This window comes from Rhinatrema bivittatum, chromosome 6 (genome assembly GCF_901001135.1).
Source record: "Rhinatrema bivittatum chromosome 6, aRhiBiv1.1, whole genome shotgun sequence".
Taxonomy (NCBI): Eukaryota; Metazoa; Chordata; class Amphibia; order Gymnophiona; family Rhinatrematidae; genus Rhinatrema; species Rhinatrema bivittatum.
Genome location: NC_042620.1, coordinates 151,398,120 through 151,424,273, shown reverse-complemented (window position 1 = coordinate 151,424,273; position 26,154 = coordinate 151,398,120). Strand labels below are relative to the sequence as shown.

General features: G+C 44.4%; 1 protein-coding gene across 1 annotated transcript in view; it reads right to left on the bottom strand.

Annotated features, from left to right (window-relative positions):
• Positions 1-26,154, bottom strand: part of DNAH7 (dynein axonemal heavy chain 7) — a 724,465-nt gene that overhangs the window by 187,715 nt on the left and 510,596 nt on the right. The window contains 1 exon segment of the mRNA XM_029606081.1: positions 12,348-12,538. Coding sequence (XP_029461941.1) covers positions 12,348-12,538 — 191 coding nt within the window.

Genomic DNA, 26,154 nt, shown 5'->3' with positions numbered 1-26,154 from the left:
GGGTTACATAAGACTGGGAGACTAGGCATCCAAATGGCAGATGATCTTTAATGCAGGCAAATGTAAAATGATGCACATGGGAAGAGCAACCCAAACTACAGCTACACAATACAAGCTTCCACATTGAGAATCACCACCTAAGAAAGGATCTAGGCATCATCGTAGATATTTATTGATTTAAAAATGTATATCCCGCCTATCTACATTACTAGGTGGGTTACAAATAAAAATCCTCTGCTCAGTATTGAAATACTCTGCTCAGTGTGCAGCAGCAGCCAAGAAAGCAAATAGAATGCTAGGAATTATTAGGAAAGGAATGCGTAATAAAACAGAGATTATCATAATGCCTTTGTATCACTCCATGAGCGATCGCAGTTTGAGTTTTAAGTGAAATTCTGGTCACTGCATCTAAAAAAAATGGAACAGAATTAGAAAAGATACAGAGAAGGTTGACCAAAATGATAAAGGGAATGGAACTTTTTCAAAAAGTACAAAGACTAAGGGACACACAATGAAGTTACTCAATGTATAATTAAACTCTGGAATTCACTGTATGGAATCTATTGACCTTTTGGGATCCTGCCACAAACTTGGGACCTGGATTGGCGACTGTTGAAAACAGGATACTGGGCTTGATGAACCTTTGGTATGACCCCTTTTGGCAAATCTTATGTTTTATGGTGATGAAGGTAGTGCTCACTAGACTACCTCAGGACTCAGTGCTAGATCCATTTCTTTTCAATATCTTTATTAGCAACGTTACAGGGATACTAGAGGGAAAACACGCTTGTTTGCAGATGAAATTAAAATCTATTACAGGGTAGGCCCAGGGGTTGGAGCAGAAAGAGAGAAAGACAGAAAAAAATGAGGGTACTTGAATGACCTGGAAAAAAGAGCAAGATTTAAAAGCTGTGCGTTAAAGTAAAATAGAGTAAAATCATGCATCTGAGGCTCAAAAATACAATAGCTTATAGCTTTAAAGTTAGAAAGACAAGAACTGGCAACTCTTAAATAGTAAAGAAATCCAGGAGTAAACATCTCAGATGACCTAAAGGTGCAACCATTCAATGTAATAAAGATAACAGCATGATCAATTGGATAAGTATAGGTATTATCAGCAAGAAAAAGGAGGTAATATTACCCTTGTATAGGTCTCTAGTGAGACCTCACCTTAAGTACTGTGTTTGGTTTTGGAGACCACATTTTTGAAAGGAAGGGCATTGATTGGATGGAAGCAGTTCAGAGAAGATATACTAAAATGGTACAGTGCCTGAAATACAAATGCTACACAGATTGATTTAAGACATTGAAAATGTTCTCCCCTGGAGAAAAGAATGGAAAAGAAGGACATATTGAAATATTTAGCAAATTGCAATAAAGTACAGGAATGTGCATTTTTTCCCATAGCAAAAGAAGTTCAAGTACAAGGGATAAAAGGAGATTGAGATGGTAGAAAGATGCCTGAATTAACCTAGGAGAGGTGGTAGAAGCAGCAGATTTCTCCTGGTGGGGTAAAACTATGACAGAATTTAAGAATGCTTGGACAGATATGCTTCATTTTGATTAATATAGGGGATTAATCAAACTCTGTCCAGAGATTGCTAGTTTGTATGTAGGTTAATGTAGACTGCGACCATAAAATGCCATTTGCAAATGTAAGGAAATTGCATAATTTGCCATTCCTAGTAATGTTGCCCTTAGTGTTAATGGTCGCAGTGGTTTCAACAAACCTAGTGTGCCAGAAATGTAGGAGTGAGTGTGTTAGGAAGATTGACACTCCTCAATGGGAGGAGTCTAAGTCCTAAGAAAACTCTGCCACCCATTAGATGCAGAAAGAGTTGGAAAAGTAGAGCAGCCATATCCTGACAGATTGGAATTAGGAGAAATCAGTCTGAAGCCCACAGTCTGAAGATGCTCATTTCCTCACAGAGGGGTATCACTAGGGCCTAGTCCCACCATAGGGAAGGTCCAAGGAAGTGCTTTCTCCTAACAGAGTAATACTGAAAAGCTGAATTATTCCTGTTTTGAGAGAGTGGCTGGGACCCAAGGTCAGGGTGCTCAGCCTAACAAAGAGAGGAAAGGAAGAAGACATCCTGTCCAGAAAGGTGACTGGGGCCAGGCTCTTGACCGGAAGGAGATTGGGGCTCCCAAGTCTTTTGATGGAAGGAAGGAGTGGTCAATGGATGTACCTCATCTTGTTCCTGAGAGAATTCACGGAGAAGCATGTGACAGAGAGGATCTCTCCTTGGTGGGAGTTTGCAAGGAGAAGAGCTACCTATCTGAGAAAGGACCCCAAAGATGTTCTTGATTGTCAGAAGAGTCAGCCAGTAGCTTGCAGAGTGAGTGAAGCTGGAGAGATGTAATGAGAGCTGCTCTACAGAAAACGTAGCCGAGGAAATCCAAGGGAGGAAGGTTCCTGCCCCATAGAGGTGATTTGCCTGTCAGTGCAGCAGAGTGCTTTTGAAAGAGATTGAGAATTGATTTTTGTAATTTTTGGATTTTATTGCTGTTTGGTGCACTGTCAACAAATGTATCATTGTTTGAGGACTTTGTTTTACCTACTCGTCAGTGCTAGGAGAGTGGAGTTTTTGGTGCCTGGACAGGACTGATAAGTCAAAAACCCCAGGGACAAAAATTCTTAGGGGCCTTGAAATAGAGATTTCTTCTTCCTTCTCTCCCCCTGCCCCTACCTGTAGGGACCTTGGGAAGACATGGGGCTTGTCCTTGGCTATAAACCTCCCCATGCACTTCTGTGGCAGGGCCTACACAAACAAGACTCATACATAGAATAGGTAAGTACAATTGTATTTACCAAAAGGCCAAAATAGCAATAATTTGAACATCCATGAATAATTTAAAACACTGCTTTATAGTTGACTGGAAAAATAATAAAAATGTAGAGCAACCAGTAGATGGAATAAAAAAGGTCATTTTCAAGTTCAGTCAACATGTATAACCTTTAATATTTTATTAATGATAATTTGTTTTGAGAATGTGCTTAATTAGAATTTGAACTTTAAAACATGCTAATGGCCAGTTCTGGGAAATAAACAATATTGTAATATAAAATATTCCCATACTCCATGTACTAGTGAGATAATTCTGAATATCAACATCTCATTCTGGAAGCAGTTTAATGCAGCAGATAAATTTATGTTTCCTCTCTCTCTTTTGATTTCACTGAAAGGATGAAAGAAAAGGAGGAATGTACATCTTTGTTTTTTCAATAAGGTAAATTACAAGCTGATGCAAAATACATTTTCTACATAATATATATGTAGAATCTATTTTATTCCCTTAGGATGTTTTTCAATTATATATCTAGATGATATTAACTAATGATCAGGACTACCTAGGAAAAACTGAGAGGGCAGTTATTTATCCAGAGAAGGAGATGGTGAATAACAAAAGCTACAATTCTTGACTGATGTAACCTTTGGCTAAATGATATTAGTAGAATGAATAGTTTAATTGTTGAGGGTGTGTTCTAATTAAATAACAGAAATGAAAACAGTTGTTTAAATTGTTCCAGACAGCATTAGCATTTGTTTTAGAGCATTTGAATAGTATTTCAAGTGCAGTACAAGGACAAAACAAATGAGTCAAGATAAAGACAAGGTCAGATCAATGTGGTAGGAGTGAAAGGCAACTAGGAAACAAATGCCTCATCATGAATTATTTCAATGAGTACAGTTTTATGGCAATTTGATTTTAAGTATTTTTGGTAATATATATTACAATTTGTATGTATTATTGATTTTAATTGTTTATTTTGTCTATTTTAATGTATCTGATTGCACACAGCACAGGTTGCCCGATATAGGCAGATGATATTTTAATAAATAAATACATAGGAAACTAAACATAAAATCAAACTTTTTTTTACTCCCTTGGGATCCTTCCAGGTACTTGTGACCTGGATTGGCCACTGCTGGAAACAGGATATTAAGCTTGATAGAGCTTTACTCTGACCCAGTATACCAAGTCTTATGTTTTTATGTTGTTAAATGAATAATGATTTCCTTCTAACATGCTTCATATCATCTTATCCCCATATAGAAGGAAATTTTGAAACATTGCGCATCAGTTAGCCAGAAATATGCATACATAACATACAGAAACTTTCAACATTCATTTATATACATATTAGTCTGCTTTGAAAATTATCTAAGCAAAAATGCATGCACACAATTACACCTGCTCTTTGGTGTGCACAGTTTTGCTAAGAGAATTTTCATGCATATAAGACCTATCTCCTGGAGTGTATCTCCCCTATGCATGTAAAATTATATGCATACGTGGCCTGATTTTAAAAGGGCCACGCGTGTGGCTGGGCCTTGCACATGCCGCGTGCATTTTTGGAAGGGCCCGGCCATGCGCGTAAACCCCGTTATGCGCCAAAGTGCCAGGCCTCTCCAAAGGGGCAGGCTGGGGGCGTGGTCTGGGCGGAGAGGGGCAGGGCGGGGAGTGGGCTGGGACAGCGCCATTAGCCGCTGTCCCGGGGAAGTACACACTGGCAGCCAGCTGGCATGCAGAGGTTACTTCAAATCTGAAGTTGAAGTAAGTGCTAAAACCAAAAAAACCTTAATAGGTAGGGGGTAGGGGTCAGGGAGGAGAGGAGAGGGGAAAAGGTAACAGGTTAGATAGGAGAGTCCTCTCCTTAAGCCCTACTTGCATCGCTGCGCATTGCTTTGTAAAATTCCCCCCCCCCCCCCCCGCCCAAGAAGAAACCATCTTCTATACTTCAGAGAGAGTACCTTCCTCTACCCAGCTCTGCTGTCCTGTACTTCTCTTACCAATGACAGTGCTGATTCTCGGCATACCCCGCACTGCGGGCCACTACCGGATCTACCCTGAGATGAGTATCATCTGGAGGAGGAGTTCCCTGGTGTAGCCTGCTCCGCGGGCCACTACCAGGGATATCATCTCTGAGCAACCTTACTACTCTGGACTGTGTCTTCCTTCCCACTCGGTGGGTACTTCACCTACGGTCCAGTCTAATAAAATCTCGTTACTATTTGTGTCCGTCTCAGCTGAGGCCATGCTTATTGTGGTGAGTCCCCACAGGGCTCCTCCCTGTGGGTGGCGACAGCTCTTACTACGATCCAGGGTCCACAACCATACCAGAACATAACAGATTGCTAACTCCATGGACCCGGCTCAGGTCTCAGCACTGCAGGCCATCCCTGGCCTGGCCCAACATATTTCTGAACATCAGAGGACCTTAGAGACATTGGCTAATGCTTTTAATCAGTTGAATTCCTGACTGAATATTTCTACAACGCCTGATAAAGATGCTTCGCCGCAAGTGGTTTCTGTACGAACTGTAGTACCTTTACCAGCCCCCACTCACTTCTCAGGAGATTCCCTGTTGTGTAGGGGTTTCTCAACCAGTGCTGTATGCACTTCTCGCTACAACCAACTTACTTTCCTAAAGTAGAACCAAGACTATGTATATCCTGTCTCTTTTAGACAGGAAAGCCCTGGCCTGGGCTTCACCTCTCTGGGAATGCAATGACTCAATCCTCAGCGACTTGCCAGCTTTTCTTGCTCTCTTCATGTCAGTATTTGACGACCCAGCTCGCAAGATAGTCGCTTGATCTGCTCTTTTACACCTCCAACATGGAGCCAAGCCACTTCCGGACTACGTTATTGAATTTAAGACCCTATCTTCAGAGCTTCACTGGGACCTGGGGTGCCTACGTGTGATTTTCCTAGAGGGCCTTAACTCCCGCATCAAGGATGAATTAGCAGCATGTGAATTACCTGATACCTTGGACTCACTCATTGACTTTGCAGGGAGAATTGATCGCCACCTGCGTGAACGTTCTCAGGAGGTAGAGTCTAAGAAACATCCATCAGGGAGCATGCGCTCACAAGCAACACCTGCAACTCAGACCCTGCCTTCACCTATCACTGAAGAAAATGAACCCATGCAATTAGGACGCAGCCACCTTACTGCCAAGGAGAGGCACTACCATAAGAGATCAGGTCTCTGAATGTACTGCGGACAACCTGGCCATGCAGTTCAATCCTGTTCCATCTGTCTGGGAAACATGAAGACCTAGGATCCATTGGAGGACTCTTCCTAGGTCTTAGTACCCCATCTCCTCCATTTCCGGGACTCTTGAATTCCAAACTCTTGCATTTGTAGATTCCGGAGCCAGTGGTAATTTTATACTTAAAAGATTGGTGGAACACCTAAGGATTTCTATTGTTCTGACACCTACGCCGCCTCTTCTCTCCTCTATACATGGCAAGCCACTACCAGGAGAGGTGTCCTACACATGCAACCAATATGCCTGCGCACTGGTTCTCTTCATACTGAGACCATCTCATTTTTGGTTCTTGATAAAGCCATTCATCCAGTAATACTTGGCCTCCCATGGCTGCAAGACCACACACCCCATTTTGACTGGAGCACCCTGGAACTATCACAATGGGGAGCGGCTTGTCATGACAGATGCTTGAAGAAAGTAACACCTGGTTAGGAATCTGCTCCTGTGGTAGGAGTAGTTAGCGATCTTGTTATGAGCAAGCTCCTCTGGAGGGAGGAGCTAGCTATCTCTTATGGTTAAACTCCTATGAAGGGGAGGAGTTAGCAAGCTGGTTGTGAATGACACCTCAAGAGGGAGGAGTTAGCAATCTGTTATGAATCTCCATACGGCGTTAGCAATCTGTTATAATCTATTCCTGAGGAAGGAGAAGTTAGTAAACTGATATGCTCAGCTCCTGTAGAGGGAGTAGTAACAAACTGTAATGAATCTGTTGCTGAAGACTCCTGGTAGGGAAGGAGTAGCCATCTGTTACCAGCGGAGTGCTTGGAGAGGACACTCAGCTGTAGAGGAATGTAGATAGGTGAATCCTTGGGCCAATGGCAGATGACTGCACCCCCAGGAGGATATCCTGAGAGGGACCACCGGCTAGGCTTGAGTACGGAGACAGACACAGATAATTCTTTTATTAGACAGGTTAGTAGAACCACCAGAGGTGGTGGCTGAAGTCCCTCAGGTACTGGAACAGCGATCCCAGGGTTGCTGAGCTGCAGAGAAACTATAGATAGTGAGTAGACAGGGTATGCTGTATTCATAGCCAGAACTGGATGACAGATCTCACATAAGGTCTTTAGAAAGCTCAGTAGCTGGAAAGGGTTAGGCCCTCGAGGAGTGAGTACCTGGTTCCAGGGAAAGCTCTGAGAGAGCGATGGTAACTCACAATTGTCTGTATAGCTTCCAGGCAGTAGAGAATCTTCAGAGTGTTCAGGAACATGGGCCCTCGAGGAGTGAGTACTGGTTCCTATCGGCAATCTGAAATAGAGAAAAGAGAGCGAGGCCCCCGAGGAGCGGGTACCCCTGGTAAGTCCAAGGAGGCAGGGTAGCTTGGACAAATCCTTGCTAACTCAATTCGTTAGCAAATACAGAGACCTTTTATATTGGAAGCGGATGATGTCAGTTCAGGGGGAGGCCCCCGAGGCTCGCGCCCTTGCTGGTACATAATTCGGAGCGCGCATCCTACGTCATCAGGAACATGACGGACCCACAGCATTGTGCCGCTCCGGGGACACCGGAGGAAGACAGCAAGGAGACGCCGAGGCAGCAAACTGTCCATCAGGCCCGGAGGGAGTCGCCACAGTGGTAAGGCGGGCGGAGTGAGGGCATCGAGCAGCGATGGATGCAACACACCTATGCCCTGCATGTCTACCACTACTTCTCTCCCAGGTTTGCTGCCACAATACTCTTCCTATCAAGACGTGTTTTCTAAAAAGGCAGCTGACATATTGCCACCACACCGGTCCTTCGACTGTGCTATTAATTTAAAGCCTGACTCGGAGCCCCCTAGAGGAAGGGTGTACCCACTTTATCAGAGACTGAGGCCATGTCGGCCTATATTCAAGAAAATTTGCAAAAAGGATTTATCCAGCCTTCCAAGTCACCTGCCGGAGCTGGATTCTTTTTCATTGGCAAGAAGGATGGATCCCTTCGCCCATGTATAGACCACAGAGGACTTAATGAAATCACCATAAAGGACGATACCCTTTATCTCTGATTTCAGAGTTATTCGACTCCAGGGAGCCAAAATTTTCACAAAGCTGGACCTAAAAGGGGCATATAATCTGGTCCGCATTCATCAAGTGGATGCGTGGAAGACATCCTTTAATACTTGCGATGGCTCTTTCAAGTACTTGGTCATGCCCTTTGGCCTATGTAACACTCCGGCCGTATTCCAAAATATGATGAATGAGATCCTGCGAGATATGCTGTACCAATGCGCGGTTGTGTATTTAGACGACATACTAATTTTCTCCCAAGATCTACAAAGTCATCAAGTAGATGTTGCCAGAGTCCTGCAGAAACTATGGGATAACCGTCTTTATGCTAAGCTTGAAAAGTGTGCCTTCCATTAAGAGTCTGTTCTCTTTTTGTGCTACGTGGTTTCCAGCAGGGGTTTCAAAATGGATCCACAAAAGACCAAAAGCATACCCACTGGTCTCAAAGCACTCCGTTGATTTCTCGGCTTCCCCAATTATTATCGCACATTCATCTACCACTACTCTACCTTGACTGCACCACTTACTGACATGACAAAGAAGGGAGCCAACCCTTCACAGTGGACTCCAGAAGCTGTCACTGCCTTTCAAATCCTCAAGGGGGCTTTTCTCAAAAAACCTTGCCTTTGCCACCCGGACCCTCGACAACCATTTATAGTCGAGGCTGATGCCTCCGATGTCGGCGTAGGAGCCATTCTTAGTCAGAACATTGATTCCCATACACTGCACCCTTGCTCTTTTTTTTCCCAGCATTTTTCTCCAGCCAAGAGAAGTTATGGTATAGGAGATAAAGAGCTGTTGGCTATCAAGCTTGCATTCGAAGAGTGGCACCCATGGCTCGAGGGGGCACAACATCAGATAACTGTATACACAGACCACAAAAATTTGGAATATCTGCATCATGCACAGCAGATATTCCATAGACAAGCCCGATGGTCTTTGTTTTTTAATTGGTTTGACTTTCTGCTCAAATACCGTCCTGCTGACAAAAATACCCATGCAGACGCGCTTTCATGCTCCTTCACTTCAGAGGATGTTCCAGATGCACCTTGCCATATCATCAATCCCGAGAAGGTGATTCTAGCCGCTACCCATTCCATTCCAGCTGGGAAGATGGTGGTACCTCAGACTCTGAGAAAGAAACTTCTGAAATGGGCTCATGATTCTCGATTAGCCAGTCATCCTGGGCAATTTCTTATGCTATCACCTTACAGAGATATTATTGGTGGCCTTCAATGAAGGAGGACATACGTGCATACATTGAATCTTGCACCACCTGCACAAGACAGAAACCTCCGGCCGGTCACCCTTGGGGCCTTCTTCAGCCCTTACCAGCTCTAGAGGAACCTTGGACGCACATCGCGACGGATTTTGTCTTGATCTGCCATTGTCCAGTGGAAACAACACCATATGGGTCACAGTAGACTGCTTCTCGAAAATGGTGCACTTCATGGCATTACCCGGGTTACCATCTGCCCCAGAATTGGCAAAGCTGTTTATACGGCATATATTTCGCTTGCACGGCATGCCGAAGTATATCCTCTCAGACAGAGGTGTACAGTTCACGGCTAAATTCTGGAGAGCCCTTTGTAAGAAATTCGATATTTCTTTAGACCTAACGTCAGCATACCATCCACAATCAAATGGTCAAACTGAAAGAACGAACCGTACACTTAAACAGTTCCTCCGCTCCTACATCAACTCCAGACAAAGCAACTGGGCAGAGTTGCTCCCCTGGGCCAAGTTCTTCCTGAATTCACACCCATCAGCCACGACTGGATCAACACCATTCCAAATATGACCATCAGCCATTACCTCCGTTACCTATACTCTTGTCGGTTTCATCTCCTGCAGCCCAGGCTTCAGCTGAAGAACTCCATCAGCTTTGGAAACAAAAGGCCTTTTACAAAAGGCAGGACAACAGGCCAAGAAATGTTATAACGCTCATCACAGAGCAGCACCTCAATTCCAACCAGGAGACAAGGTATGGCTCAGTACCAAGTTCATCCATCTCAAGCTGCTATCTGTTCAATTTGCTCCACGCAACATTGGGCCTTTCTCCATACTCTGCCACCTGGGACCAGTAACTTACAGCCTGTGACTACACACTTCCATGAAGATACACAATGCCATCCACGTATCTCTCTTGAAGCCAATCATCCTCTCCGAGTTTTCAAAAAAGACTCCAGACTCGAAACCTCTTACTGCCGAAGAGGACGACATGTACCAAGTCGATGACATTCTTGATGTACGTAAAATGTGGAAAGCAATGGGAGTACCTCATATCCGGGGAAGGATATGGGCCGGAAGAGAATGGTTGGGAGCCTGCTAATAACATTCTTGACAATGATTTATTTCGACAATTTCACCTAACTCATCCAAGGAAGCCAAAACCCCCTGCTCACCTCTCTTTTCCCTACACCAGCGATTATTGGAAGAATGGAGGCCTCCACTTGCAAAGGCCGCCTTCCCCGGCGTCCCTGAGATGGCGTGGGCGATCCCGTCCACCATCTTGAATCGGGGATTACCTAAGGCGTGTGCGCCAGGCCCTTTCTTATACACGTTATGGCGGGAACCTCAGGGGCGTCCCCTCCGCATGACATCACCCGCCAGTATTTAAGCTATCCTGCCTCTGCTTCCTATGAGTTAGCAAAGACTTTCTTCTTGCTGAATTCCACTCCACTTAGAGTCGCTTCACTATTTGCTGCTCTGAACTGTTCCTGAACTCTGGGATTTGTCGCTATAGGTACCTGCTCCTCGGGGGCCTTGTCGCGTTCTGGCTATCTGCTCTTTGGTGGGCCTTCCTGCCTGGAGAATCCATCTACCCTTGATCGGGACCTAGCCTCGTTCAGCCTTGTGAGTACGCTTCACGTTTGCTGCCATCTTGCTGACGGAACCTCCGGTGTAACCTGTATCTCAGGTCACTAGCGTGCTCGCCTCAGCAAACCATCTTCTACACTTCAGAGTGAGTACCTTCCTCTACCCAGCTCTGCTGTCCTCCTGCACTTCTCTTACCAACGACAGTGCTGATTCTCAGTGTACCCCACACTGTGGGCCTCTTCCAGATCTATCCTGACACGTGTATCATCTGGAGGAGGAGTTCCCTGGCATACCCCGTTCTGCGGGCCACTACCAGGGATATCAACTCTGAGCAACCTTACAACTCTGGACTGCGTCTTCCTTCCCACTTGGTGGGTACTTCACCTACGTTCCAGTGTAATAAAATCTCATTACTATCTGTGTCCGTCCCAGCTGAGGCCACGTCTATCGTGGTGAGTCCCCACAGGGCTCCTCCCTGTGGGTGGAGACAGCTCTTACTATGATCAATGGTCTACAACCATACAAGAACATAACAGTAAGGATTAGAAATTCATGAAATTTCTTGTAACCAATATTTATAATTTATAGAGCACCTTCCAGATCATTGATCACTCAAAGTGGTGTACAAAAACTCCAACAAAAACATAACATCTCTATAAAAATACATTTTGTTTCTTTGACATTACTAATGGGGTTGCACAACAAGGCCCCGTCCCCACTGTATGCCCTACCTGGTGGCACCCTCATGTGGAAAAGGGGCAGGAGTGACTGGGGATCACTCCTGCTCCTTTTCCATCTTGGTGATCCATCAAGTAGAGGAAGTTTCTAGAGAATCCAGAAGGATGGGAAGTTTTTTTTTTGCATTTTGGGGATCTTGGTGGTTTTCAAGGATGTGAGGCTTTCATGATTTGCACTTGGGGGCAGAGTGGGAGGTCCCTTGAGATATTTTTGTTCAGAAGGGGGCTAACAAAATGGGGGCAGGGGGGGTTTCTCTGACATAGAAGTTGTAGCTCAGGCCTTCAAGACTCTTTCCTCTTTCCTGGTGGGATGGGGAGAATGTCCTTAGAGCATTGGCAGACACATTAGCCTGCCAATGCTCTCAGCAGTAGTTAACTATTCCTCTTGAAGTGTAGTTAATTATTATGGTAACAAATTACAATGTTTATCATGGTACATATTAACCATAAGCATATTAATGAATGATTTGCATGAATTAACATGCAACATAGCTCATTAATATGTTGCGCACATTAGGCCTGATTTAGTGTTGCATTAAATTCAATGGATCTTGTTAACATGTTATCGTAGCTTAGTTATAGGCCCAAATGATCCTTTTAGAGAATGCAATATTAAACTGGGTATAGCAATATTTTTCTCTCATTAGCCTATTTTTGTAAAAAAACATGTTTCTTAGGGGAAGAAGTATTGATATGGGATTTAAAAAAAAAAAAATCCATACAATCAATTTTGAAGGACTGACCTTTACAGATGTTTCAGGAAGATAGTGTGGGTTTCTCAGCTTAGTTGTGATATAAAAGCGAAAGTCAGGCGCATATTCAATTGTGGAGTCTCCAAGACGGATACACATACTACCACCTTGTTTAAATATCTGTTTGAGCAAAAGAGGTTCTAGAATAGGATCCAATTCTTCCCCAACATTTTCTAATAACACTGAAAAACAGTAACAGAGAATAATATATTTTGCATGAGCTGTCACATAATATTATATTATTAATTTACACTCAGAACCCTATCCACACAACAAGCACATCCAGTTGTTTTGTTAAGTGCTAGTTTTACATCTAATTTATGATAGAACTTAGTGGCAATATTGCTGTTTGAAATTCTACATTCTTTGATAAGCCTAAACTTTGCTCAATATTAGAAAGTGGCTGGGTTGCAAATGAGTAATCACATTAATGCTTGTGTACAACAGTCTGAAATTACATTTCCATAACTATATTTCAAAAGCACTGAACTCTAAAAGGATAAACTCATTTACTATTTCTTTGACAGAATACGAATCAGCATGGTTAATAATAAGCTAATACATTAGCAAGTTTAATGCAAAGCAGTCACTCAAAATATACTATCAAACAGTAGTCACCTCGCATCAAATTAACAGGACTGCACTGCCAGTTCCTTTGTGTTAACAGAGCATTGTGAAGAAATATAACTGAAAACTATATTGAATTTTATTTACAAAAATGCTTCTCAAATTTTGGAGAATGTGCCAGAAATAGACATTTGCTCATGCTCTATGGAATTCTATATTTTCAGATTAATATTCTCTGTAAACATCCATGCAGTAATGGTATAAGCACTCAAAATTTTCAGTAGAAAAATTATGATCAGATTGATCAGTACAGCAATAGCATAATTGTGCTTTCATGATCCACATCATAATCCTTTACCCACTATTCCTCAAATCTGAATTTGTATCATTATAGCTACTGAAGAGGGAGCTAGTGATCTAGATTCAAGATGACCAGATGAAATCCTTAGAAATCATTAAAATAATTTGTTTATTTCACATGAGAAACTTGAGCTAAAAACTAGAGAGTTGTTTGGTCTTTATCTGCTGTCATTTTCTATGTTTCTATATAATTAAAAAAAATTTTCAATACTTCACTTAGGTGCTGACATTTTAAGCTATTAAGTTTTTTTGGCTGAAAATCCATTTGAAACTTAGATGACTACATTTAGGCCTACAATGTACCTAGAAAATTTGCTGAAAATGAGAATTGGGTGCCTATCTTTTATTCCCCACCCTAAATCCACTCCAGTAGCCACCCACTTTTTAGATGCCTAAATTTAGGTGCTTTGTGAATCTAGACACCTAAATTTAGGTGCACCAGCTTTAGACACTTTCAAAAAGGACTGATTTAGGCATCGAAATCCCAAAGTGAGGCACTTAAACCCTTTAAAAATTGCTACAGGAAAAGCTAAAGATCGAAGTTGCATTTGCAGCATTGCAAGGAGTAAAATGATCAAAGTCTCACAAAGTGTTTCCTTTAACACAAGAGTGAAAAAGTTTCAGAGTATAAAGGAGCTTTTGAAGGAAAATCCAAAAGGCAACTAATGAGTTGAAAGCAGAGGTTGCAGCACAAACTGCTCAGCTCCTGACAGTTCAAAAAAGAATTGAGGAAGTAGAGGACTGAATGGCAGCACTAGAAGACAAAGTGGCACTACTGCAGAAGAAAGTAACATTTTTGATGCAGAGTACTAGGAAGACTCTCTAAATAAAGCTGATGTGAGTCATCAAGTAGAAGTCAGCTGTAATTTTTGGTTTCAACTAAATAATGAAATTGTGTGATTAATGTGAATGAAGTGGAAGGAGTACGAACTATATAATGAGAAATTTAAAAACTTCAATGAAACTGAGATAAAAATGACTGAATCACACTGGGAGAACATTTCAGCAAGTATAATGTGATGAGGATGTGTTCTCAATGATGTAGCATTTATAAATGCTTTTTTTTTTATTTGTGGAGAACATACAAGCATTGAAGAATGTGTGGGGGAATCTGGTTCTAGATTTTTCCTGAGTTTTTATTTTGTATGTCTAGTGAAGCTTTCAGCAGGGACATGCAGAAATGGCACCTGCTGTATGTCGGTATTTAGGAATGCACTGTGCTCAATGTTATATATTTAAATGTGAGAGGCTGGCAGTGAAGAAGCCATATCTACTTAGCTTGGGGGGTCATTTATCCAAATGCGGTAAGGCGTTTTCGCATGTGTTAAGGGCTTATCGCATGCGAAAAGCCCCGTTAACGCATGCGATAAGCCCTTAACGCATGCGAAAACGTGTTTACCGCATGCGATCGCACCATATCGTATGGTGCGATGCAAATTCCAAAAATAGTAGTGGGCTGGGTTAGCCTGCCTGTGAAGAGCTATTGCACAGCCATAACGCCGATTTTAACAACACCTCTTTGGATTGCATTAGGCTGTGTGATAGCTGCCGTGACCATGCAGTAAGGTTTCATTGCCATTTGTGATGTCTCCTGTAAGTCCTATTTCAGCTGAATTGACGGCTTCAGAGTGTTGGGGGGGGGGGGGAGGGGGAGGGAGGGAGGAGAGAGAGAGAGGAGAGAGAGAGAGAGAGAGAGAGAGAGAGAGAGAGAGAGAGAGAGAGAGAGAGAGAGAGAGAGAGAGAGAGCGAGCGAGCCTGGCCATAATATTGTGGCCCATAGGCAGGTATTTGTATCCTTATGGTAGGCCCACCTAGTAACTCGAGGTGGGGATTAGGTAAGAGTGTAGGGGGTTAGGGGCCACTTTGACATGCTACGTGACACCTACGAACAGAACAGTGGTCTCTTGTGAAGATTTGCTGGCCTTCGGAGTGAGGAAACTCACTCCAAGATGAGATTTGGGCAAGGTTCTCTCAACCTAGCTTGATGGAGTCTCTACCTGGGTAACATCAAGCTAGGTTGAGGGTCTGTGCAGTATAGGATGATTTATCATGTGAAATAGCAAAGTTGGAGTAAGGTTAGGTTCAAAAATATAAGGGTAGCAAGGTTGGAATATAGTAGTTAAGTGGAATGTAATATATGTGGGTTTCAGATGAAATTAAGGAAAATCAGATATAGAATAATGTAGGAGATCCAAGCTCCACATGCAGAAAACCTGTATGTGGCTTATTAGGCCAAAAGTATTAGTTACATTTGTAGTATAAGTTAGTTTGTTCTGGAAAATGGCGAACCTAGGAAACTACCTATGCATATAAGTTTGTGTTGTCTGATGGTCTGCAAAAGGTGTCAAAATGGTGTATGATATGATATAAACAACTGAACAGTGGAAAGGATGCTTGGGTATACTTTAAAGATTTGTCACTGAAAGGGTAATTCTCAAAACTTTTTATGCAGGCAAACAGGCATTGAACTTTGAAAATTCCCCTTCCATTCACTGCTCATAAAGGTATATGCTGTGAGTAGTATACAGGGCACATATCTTGTCAAAACTTTATTTTGACAGGTGTACATAGCCTCTTCTGGGTAAAGCCCTGCCCCTCTTCTCACCTCTCAGCCAATCGGCATTCATTGCTAGTCTAAGCCCTGCCCACTGTCTCTGTCTCCCATCTAATCTGTGTTCACTTCTGAGTTATTCCTCACCCCATTCCCCACCCGAGCCCTGCCCCTTTGTAGAGATTCAGCCTAGCTCCACCAAGCCATGCCCCTTTTTTGCCAGAGGGTTTGCCATATTGGATGACAGAGCTAAAAGGGGAAAGCTGTCATGTCATGGATGACATCATGGCTAAAAGGGAGCTGCCAACTTGGCAGCCCTGGGGGGCAGCCATCTTGGATGATATCACCAGAAATGACAAAACAGCTAAAAGTGGGGTTTTTAGTTGGTAAAACAAGAAAGTATGCAGGAATGACACCAGAATTTTAATAATTTGTTTGCATGATAAGTAATAAGGGAAAGCTCCTAATTCTGGTCTGCACTCATTATTAGGGAAGCTTCAGTGAATATGGAGTGTTACAAAGCTAGGAGGGGTACAGAGGGTGGTGTTGTGTCACACACTGCTGGCAGTGGAGGGTGTTTGTGTCACTATTACTGTGATGACACCAGAATTTGAATGTTCTTTTATTGCATGGTGCATAGTAAGGTGAAGCTCCTAATTATGCTTTGCTGTATTGTCATTAACCAAACATGGCATCTCCAACTTTTAGCCTTGATGGCATTTCCGGTAATGTCATTCAAGAATTCTGTCCCTTTTAGCCATTATGTCATTTCCGGTGAAGTCATCCAAGATAGCTGCCCCCCAGGGCTGCCAAGATGGCAGCTCTCTTTTAGCTATGATGTCATCCAAGATGTTTATTCCCTTTTAGCTGTGATGTCATCCAAGATGGATGCCCCTTGGGCAAAAAAGTGGCATGGCTTGGGCAAAGCTAAGCTGAATGTCAACAATGGGGCAGGGCTAGGTTGGAGAAAGGGGTGAGGCTTAACCCAAAAGTGAACATAGCTTAGACTGGAAGTGAACTCTGGCTGAGGCTGAGAGGTGGGAAAAGGGGTGGGGATTAACCTGGAAGTGGGCATGACCACCTGTCAAAACAAAGTTTTGACAAGACATGTGCCCTATATATTATTGCTGTGAACAGTGCAAGGGTTAAGTTGCAGGTGGGAAAGCACATGTGGGGATTTTATTCTGAAATTCCCAGGTATATTTTCATGTGGGTTTCTTTGCATCTGGTTCAAAGTAGGTACAAACAGGGATGGTAATTTTGAGACAACACATGGGCAAACATGGACACGCGTATGCAAGCTCGCATCCAGAGACGCAGCCATTTGTAACATATGCACATATATGTACATGATATAAAATTTGTTGTATGTGCCTACAAGTGCATGCAATTTTATTTGGATGCATGCATGTACATACAAATGCCAGCTCTACTGCGTAAGTAGGGGGATTTTATGAGATACATGCACAGACACAATTACCAGTTTCTCCAGTCCATTCCCAGTTTGCCCAGGTAAAGAATAGGACTTCCTAACCCCCCATTAGTTAATATGCCTCCCTTTTAGCCCCGACCCTGAAAATCCCACTAACTAGCTTCATATCTTTTGTTTCATTACTTACACGCCATCCATAGCAAAAGTAAAGTTACACAGTAGGGGACCCTGGCTCGTGCTTGTGCATATAATACATGAAAAACCAAATTTTCACTATTGAGGAATCAAACTACAATCAACTCCAAACTGATACCTCAAACATCTGTATTCATCCTATTACTTCAAAAAACCTTTGATTAAAGGGTACACACTGTGCTATATTAATAAATATGTCTTTGTGCTACCTAAAAAACAAAATGTTTTTAGGATGGAGTGGAAAGTTTCATATGTTTTTGAACATTACCCCTTGGTAATGATGTAATTATTTTTTAATCATCAACCATCCATCTCCAACCATTATTTATATTTAGAGCGTGAACCAAAAATACAAAAATAATGTGATGACCTTTTATCCAAAAGTGGGTATTGTAATCTTTCATCAGATTTCATCAAAAATTAAAAACCATATCAATTTTAAATTTAAACATTACAGTTCAGTCACCTCTCTCTGATTTTGTGACGATGACTATGCTCACAGATCCAAATCAAACTCAACGTGAATCAAAAATGTTACCGCCCTCCCAACTAGGCCACATTTCAGACATCCATGATCTTTCCTCAGGGGATGTATTTGTCTTATATCCGTCGATTTCTTTATCCACGTTGTTCAACAAGTTATAAACTTTATGAGGTGCACTGTTTCATCGGCTTGAGTTCTTAACTATTCCAGATGCCATATGAATTGCTACCAGTTCATATATACTGCTATGATGGATTCAGACTGACCAATCACAAATGTCCACTTGACATCAATACGCCATGTATTTGCTAAATCAAGGCAAACCAATCCAATTCTTCATTTAAACCACCCGCGGCTTGCGTGCTTAAGGTGAAAATCCAAAACGCCTCCCAATAATTCAATTTATGAACTCTATCCCCCCCTCTAGTCAAAATCCTTACATGATCTAGAATCGTCCATTTTAACTGCATAAAACTATGATCATGTTGTATGCAATGCTGTACTATCAGGGCTGAGAGCTGTTTTTTCTTTAAACATAAATACTTACATGCACATTTCATGTTACATACCCAGACTGCCCATGTCCCGCCCATTCATCGCCCACTCCCCGCCCCTTTTTTCCTTTCCCATTTATGTGTATATCATGAGATTTGTGTGTACTTGGGCATTTCTTAAAATCTGTGCGGCCCGCGCTAGCCCAAGACTTTTAAAATTTACTAATGTATGGGTACAAAGAATCTGCTTTTTCCCTTTGTCCTGAATTTTCAATGGGAAACCTTGCAGGGAGTTACCCTTTGTAAATTAGCTTGCAGCCTTTTGGTAAAATATATCCACAGCCATCCAATTATTTATGCCAATAGCATAAATAATTCAATAAAAAAAAGGAAAAGGTTTTAAACTATGCCGGTAAGAAAAATCCAGAAGTAATACTATTACAAGAAATGTACTTGGACTACAAAAGTCTATGAAATTAAAAGGGGGCTAGGTGATAGAATGTTTTTTATATAGGCTGTGGGTAAAAAACAAATGGTTTAACCAACCTGGATGAAAATAACTTTCACCAAATATTTCAAAACAATAAACAATACCAAAGCTGAATTTATTCAGTACTGTGAATGGAGGAAAAGACCTCAGAATTAAAACATGTCTGGTTTATTGAACTTCAAAGACATGCTTCATACTGCTTAATCGTTGGTCATAAAAACTTCCAACCACCAACCTTCCTGTGTAATGAGTAGTAAGTGTTACGGCTGTGGCTGCTGTGCTACCGCCTCACCACCAGGGGTCCCTCTAGTGCTGGCTTTCCTGACAGGCCCAGTCCATCTCCTATGTCCACTCTATGCTCTGGGTGTGCCCTCTTAACCCTGCCTGACAGTTGTCTCGGTGCTTCGGCATCGAGCTCACCTGGGCTCCCTGCTCTGGCCTTGCGTGGCCTTCGGGCCTATCCTTGCCTTGCCTTGCCTTGCGCGGCCTTCGGGCCTATCCTTGCCTTGCCTTGCCTTGCGTGGCCTTCGGGCCTATCCTTGCCTTGCCTTGCCTTGCGTGGCCTTCGGGCCTATCCTTGCCTTGCCTTGCCTTGCCTTGCGCGGCCTTCGGGCCTATCCTTGCCTTGCCTTGCCTTGCGCGGCCTTCGGGCCTATCCTTGCCTTGCCTTGCCTTGTGCGGCCTTCGGGCCTATCCTTGCCTTGCGTGGCCTTTGGGCCTTCTTCCTTGATTTCCATACCTGGCCTACGGGCCTTCCGTGTGTGTGTGTGTGGCCTACGGGCCTTCTGACCTGCCTTGCCCCGCTATTGGTGTGTGGCCTACGGGCCTTCCGTGTGTGTGTGTGTGGCCTACGGGCCTTCTGACCTGCCTTGCCCCGCTATTGGTGTGTGGCCTACGGGCCTTCCGTGTGTGTGTGTGTGGCCTACGGGCCTTCTGACCTGCCTTGCCCCGTCTATGGTGTGTGGCCTACGGGCCTTCCGTGTGTGTGTGTGTGGCCTACGGGCCTTCTGACCTGCCTTGCCCCGCTATTGGTGTGTGGCCTACAGGCCTTCCGTGTGTGTGTGTGTGTGGCCTACGGGCCTTCTGACCTGCCTGCCCTGCTTACTGTGCCCTGACCCAGCCTGGACCCAGACACTGCTGACTGCCGCCTGCCCTGACCCAGCCTGTACTTGACACTGCCACTTGCCGCCTGCCCTGACCCAGCCTGTACTTAGACACTGCCACTTGCCGCCTGCCCTGACCCAGCCTGAACCCAGACTCTGATTCTTGCTGCCTGCCCTGACCCAGCCTGGTACCTGACTCTGTTCGAGCTTCCTGTCTCTCTCCACCTGGAGCCACCCTGCTGGGTGGTGTGCACGACTCCTGTCCGGAGCCCAAGCGTAACAGTATGCCGAAGCCATCACATTTCCAGGGGAAGAGATAGGTCTGTGTCCTGCCGGTGAGTCAACTTTTCACTAATTCAAGATGCCTCCTTCTTTAAAGTTTTATACCTGCCATTCCTGTCAGACTTTGAATTATCCAAGCTATCAGAACTGTCTAGCCTGTGAACTTGTTGGTCAGGAACACTGGTCATGCAATAACTGCAACAAGAAAAATGTCTCTGTCTATCAGGAGTGTTTGAACTGTCTGGCTCCTAAACCAGGGTGGTGGAAATGCTCCTGTCTCCCGTGTTTGTTACCTCCAGGCAAACCCTGCCCCTGTTGTTCTGCTCTAGGACCAGCTGTGCAATTAGAAAAAGCTATCAGCTCTCCTAACCAGTATTCTGTTTCTGGCTCAACTAAAACAGACATTTTTGCTGGCAGTTTGTGGGTAGAAAAACCCAGGACTTACCTGGCCAAGAAGGCTTCTGTGAGACCAGTGCTAGAGCCTCGGGAACAGGTTTCCCTACAACGGAGAGAGCTGATTAACTCTAGCAGGGCTCAGCTTCCCACAGCTGCCAAGTGGACACTAACGAGCACCTTCCCTAGACGTCCTAGAACTGCCTGTGCCTTCTCTAAACTGCTCCTCCAGAAACAAAATCAGGAGCATCAGACTTTGGCTCGAGGTATCAAGCCCACGGCAGTACAATCTGTGTCTTCCATGCACACTACCTTTAACCATGCTACTCTGCCATCTGAACCTGCTGCACTACCCCGAGAAGAGCCTGAGTCTGCTGAACCGGCCCTGCTGCCGTCCTCGGAGGGGTCCGCACCAGCCCTGCTGACAGACTTTCTAACTCTGCCATCTGAGCCTGCCGAACCGGCCCTGCTGCCGTCTTCAGAGGGGTCCGAACCAGTCCTACTGACAGACTTCCTGAGTCAGCCATCGGAGTCTGCTGAACTGATCCTGCTGCCACCCCTGGAGGGGTCCATACCGGTCCTGCTGACGCCCCGAGAGGGGTCCGAGCCTGCTTCATCGCCCCGAGAGGGGTTCGAGCCTGCTTCATCGCCCCGAGAGGGGTTCGAGCCTGTTACAACGCCCCGAGAGGGGTCCGAGCCTGCTTCATCGCCCCGAGAGGGGTCCGAGCCTGCTTCATCGCCCCGAGAGGGGTCCGAGCCTGCTACAACGCCCCGAGAGGGGTCCGAGCCTGCTACAATGCCCCGAGAGGGGTCCGAGCCTGCTTCATCGCCCCGAGAGGGGTCCGAGCCTGCTTCATCGCCCGAGAGGGGTCCGAGCCTGCTACAACGCCCCGAGAGGGGTTCGAGCCTGCTTCATCGCTCCGAAGAGGGGTCCGAGCCTGCTACAATGCCCCGAGAGGGGTCCGAGCCTGCTTCATCGCCCCGAGAGGGGTCCGAGCCTGCTACAACGCCCCGAGAGGGGTCCGAGCCTGCTTCATCGCCCCGAGAGGGGTTCGAGCCTGCTTCATCGCCCCGAGAGGGGTCCGAGCCTGCTACAACGCCCCGAGAGGGGTCCGAGCCTGCTACAATGCCCCGAGAGGGGTCCGAGCCTGCTTCATCGCCCCGAGAGGGGTCCGAGCCTGCTACAACGCCCCGAGAGGGGTCCGAGCCTGCTACAATTGCCCGAGTAGGATCCGAGCCTGCTGTACTGGCCCAGCTGCCGCCCCTGGAGGGGCCTGTACCGGTCTTAATGCCGTCCTTGGAAGGGTCCGGACCGGTCCTACTATCGCCTCAAGAAGGGTTACGGACTATTTCTCTGCCCCAGGTGGGGTTTGTGTTCCCCTTGTCACCCCAGGAGGGGATATGGAAATCTGCACCGCCTCTGCTACCCCAGGAGGGGTCTAACCCTGCCGCCTTGTCCCAGGAGGGGTTATGGACTATTTTTCTGCCCCAGGTTGGGGTTGTGTCTGCCTTATCACCCCAGGTGGGGTTATGGACTGCCTTATTTCCTCGGGAAGGAGTTGACCCTGCCGCATCACCCCCGGAGTGGTCTCCCGTTATTCTTGATTACCTCCTGCACAGATGGGATCCAGGAGGAGGGGGAGGCCTTGAGGGGGGGGTACTGTTACGGCTGTGGCTGCTGTGCTACCGCCTCACCACCAGGGGTCCCTCTAGTGCTGGCTTTCCTGACAGGCCCAGTCCATCTCCTATGTCCACTCTATGCTCTGGGTGTGCCCTCTTAACCCTGCCTGACAGTTGTCTCGGTGCTTCGGCATCGAGCTCACCTGGGCTCCCTGCTCTGGCCTTGCGTGGCCTTCGGGCCTATCCTTGCCTTGCCTTGCCTTGCGCGGCCTTCGGGCCTATCCTTGCCTTGCCTTGCCTTGCGCGGCCTTCGGGCCTATCCTTGCCTTGCGTGGCCTTCGGGCCTATCCTTGCCTTGCCTTGCCTTGCGCGGCCTTCGGGCCTATCCTTGGCCTTGCCTTGCCTTGCGCGGCCTTCGGGCCTATCCTTGCCTTGCCTTGCCTTGCGCGGCCTTCGGGCCTATCCTTGCCTTGCCTTGCCTTGTGCGGCCTTCGGGCCTATCCTTGCCTTGCGTGGCCTTTGGGCCTTCTTCCTTGATTTCCATACCTGGCCTACGGGCCTTCCGTGTGTGTGTGTGTGGCCTACGGGCCTTCTGACCTGCCTTGCCCCGCTATTGGTGTGTGGCCTACGGGCCTTCCGTGTGTGTGTGTGTGGCCTACGGGCCTTCTGACCTGCCTTGCCCCGCTATTGGTGTGTGGCCTACGGGCCTTCCGTGTGTGTGTGTGTGGCCTACGGGCCTTCTGACCTGCCTTGCCCCGTCTATGGTGTGTGGCCTACGGGCCTTCCGTGTGTGTGTGTGTGGCCTACGGGCCTTCTGACCTGCCTTGCCCCCGTCTATGGTGTGTGGCCTACGGGCCTTCCGTGTGTGGTGTGTGTGGCCTACGGGCCTTCTGACCTGCCTTGCCCCGCTATTGGTGTGTGGCCTACGGGCCTTCCGTGTGTGTGTGTGTGTGGCCTACGGGCCTTCTGACCTGCCCTGCCCTGCTTACTGTGCCCTGACCCAGCCTGGACCCAGACACTGCTGACTGCCGCCTGCCCTGACCCAGCCTGTACTTGACACTGCCACTTGCCGCCTGCCCTGACCCAGCCTGTACTTAGACACTGCCACTTGCCGCCTGCCCTGACCCAGCCTGAACCCAGACTCTGATTCTTGCTGCCTGCCCTGACCCAGCCTGGTACCTGACTCTGTTCGAGCTTCCTGTCTCTCTCCACCTGGAGCCACCCTGCTGGGTGGTGTGCACGACTCCTGTCCGGAGCCCAAGCGTAACAGTAAGACATTTTAATAGAGAATTTTTCTTTTAGAATGACGCCCTGAATCAGCCTTGTGGCGAAATGCTTGGCCAATGTCGGCGGCATCTGGATTCTGAATAGATAAAGCATTGAGACAACTCTCTATAAGCAATATTTAAAATACATTTCTTAAAAATACAAAAATAGACTATATTTTATGAAGAAATAAAGCACAGGAAGGTTGGTGGATGGAAGTTTTTATGACCAATGATTAAACAGTATGAATAAATTCAGCTTTGGTATTTTATTGTTTTGATATATTTGGTGAAAGTTATATTTATCCAGATTGGTTATCTACATTTTTCTTTCACCTGCCCACCTTGATTGGAGTATTTCATCAAAAAATGGTTTAGCCATATTAATTAGGACATCTCTTATTTATTTATTTATTTATTTATTTATTTATTTACAGTATCTACATTTGATATTTTACCTTTCCCAAATTAGTCTCAAAGTGGATCGCAATCAAATTTGAAGTTAAATTCTTAATGCAATAGTGCAAAATTAACAATGTAATAGAGAAGACGAAGGAGTGATGTAAAGATAAGATCAGTTATGGGAGAGATTAAATTGATGTCTCAGTATTCAGACACTGAAAGAAGAGAGCAGTTCAAGCTATGATTCTTGCAGATAAGCAAAAAGTAAATTTACTTAGTATATATGTCCAAACAATAGACCTACCAGAGTTCTTTTAGGAATTTGCTAATAAGTAAGTAGTAATGTGGGACCTTCCAATAATAATAGGTGAGGACTTCAATCAGCATCTGGACTTAATTCTAGACAGAAATTTCAAAATAAAATGATAGAATACTAAATCTTTCCACATGAATAATCTATTGTGGTGGAAGGGATTCATGGATCTTTTTAGAAAATGAATCCTAAAGGGAAATACATTTTATTTGGTGCCTTCTCCCCCTATCAAACTTTTATCAGACTAGATTATTTCTAGATATCCCAAATACTTTCGTCTATGCTTATATTAATGATATTTCGTCTTTCGTCTATGCTTATATTAATGATATTAATATCAGATCATGCCAGCATTGCCAGAATGCAGAGGTGGCTAACATTAGTCCCTATCGGCAACAAATAGGCCTGGTTTTCAGAATATCCAAAATGAATATGAATGAGATAAATTTGCATGCACTGCCTCCACTGTATGCAAATCTATCTTATGACTGGAGTCAGGTAAATCTGTCTCATGAACAGAGTCGGCCACCCTTGCCATAATGCAGTACAAATCACTGTATTTGGAGATTTAACTCAAGGTAATTTAAGGATCAAGAATGCTGAGTTGTTCTAGGGAAAGCAATTGAAATTAATGATCCATGTTTAGTGTTGACTGCTATCAAATGGAATGCTTTGAGAGTGATTAAAAGAGGAGTGATTATGAACGATACTGCCAGGAAAAATAAAATAAGGAAACAGGAGTTAAATGATTTGGAAAAGGAAATCAGACATATGAAGACTTAGCACATACATAAGAATGGCAATAGTTTATTAATAAAGGTACTGTAATTAGAATACAAATATAATAGAATTTGAAGGCAACAAGCTGTTAGCATAATATTTCTCCAGAAAGTAATATGCAAACAGTAATAAGAGTGGACATATTCTAGCACAGTATCTGAAAGTAAAAAGAATAGTGTTAAAAAATCAATTAAAACAACAAAGGCTAAAGTGATATACAGTAATACTGAGATTGCAATGCAATTCAAAGATTGCTACTTTGATTTTTATAGCTTTGAAGTAATGTAATTCAAAATGTGTTTAGGAGTTTTTGAGTAAACTACATCATTATATATTTAGAGGAGAAAAACAATCTGGAGGCAGCAATAATGGAGGAAGAAATCCAACAAGCAATTAAGTCTTTAAATCCTCGTAAAACTCCTGGCATGGATGGATTTAATGTGGAACCTTATTAAGCACCCAATATTAAATTGGTCCCTAGGCTTAAGCAGATTTTACAGAAATTTATTGACCAGGAGAAAGCAGAAGGTACCTTCCCATAGGCCATGATCAAAGTTTTAGAGAAACTAAGGAGAGATTTATAATATACCCAAAATTATAGATCTATTTCTATAATCTACTTTGACTGAAAAATTAAAGTAAATTTCTAGTAAGGTTAGGAAAAGTGATGGTGTTTTTATTCATACAGACCAGTCAGGTTTTATGAAAGGATAGTATTCAACTGAAAACACTAGATGACATTGCAACATACCATATAAAACTAAAGGATTTAATGTACCAGCTGCTACATTCTCATTAGATGACTAAGAAGAATCAGCATATTTATTTCAGATGTTGAGATGGTTTGGGTTTGGTGATAGATTCATTGAACTTATTTGAGTACTCTATAATGGGCCTAAAGTACTTCTATTCTATTCTACTCTATTCTTGGTTCGGGTCACATCTTTCTACAAAGGAATCCTATACTCAATATGTGTTACCATAACATAACAGAAATCATAATACATCAATAATCAGCATCATATGCATAAATCAAATTCAATTACTTCAACAAAACCTAAAATATT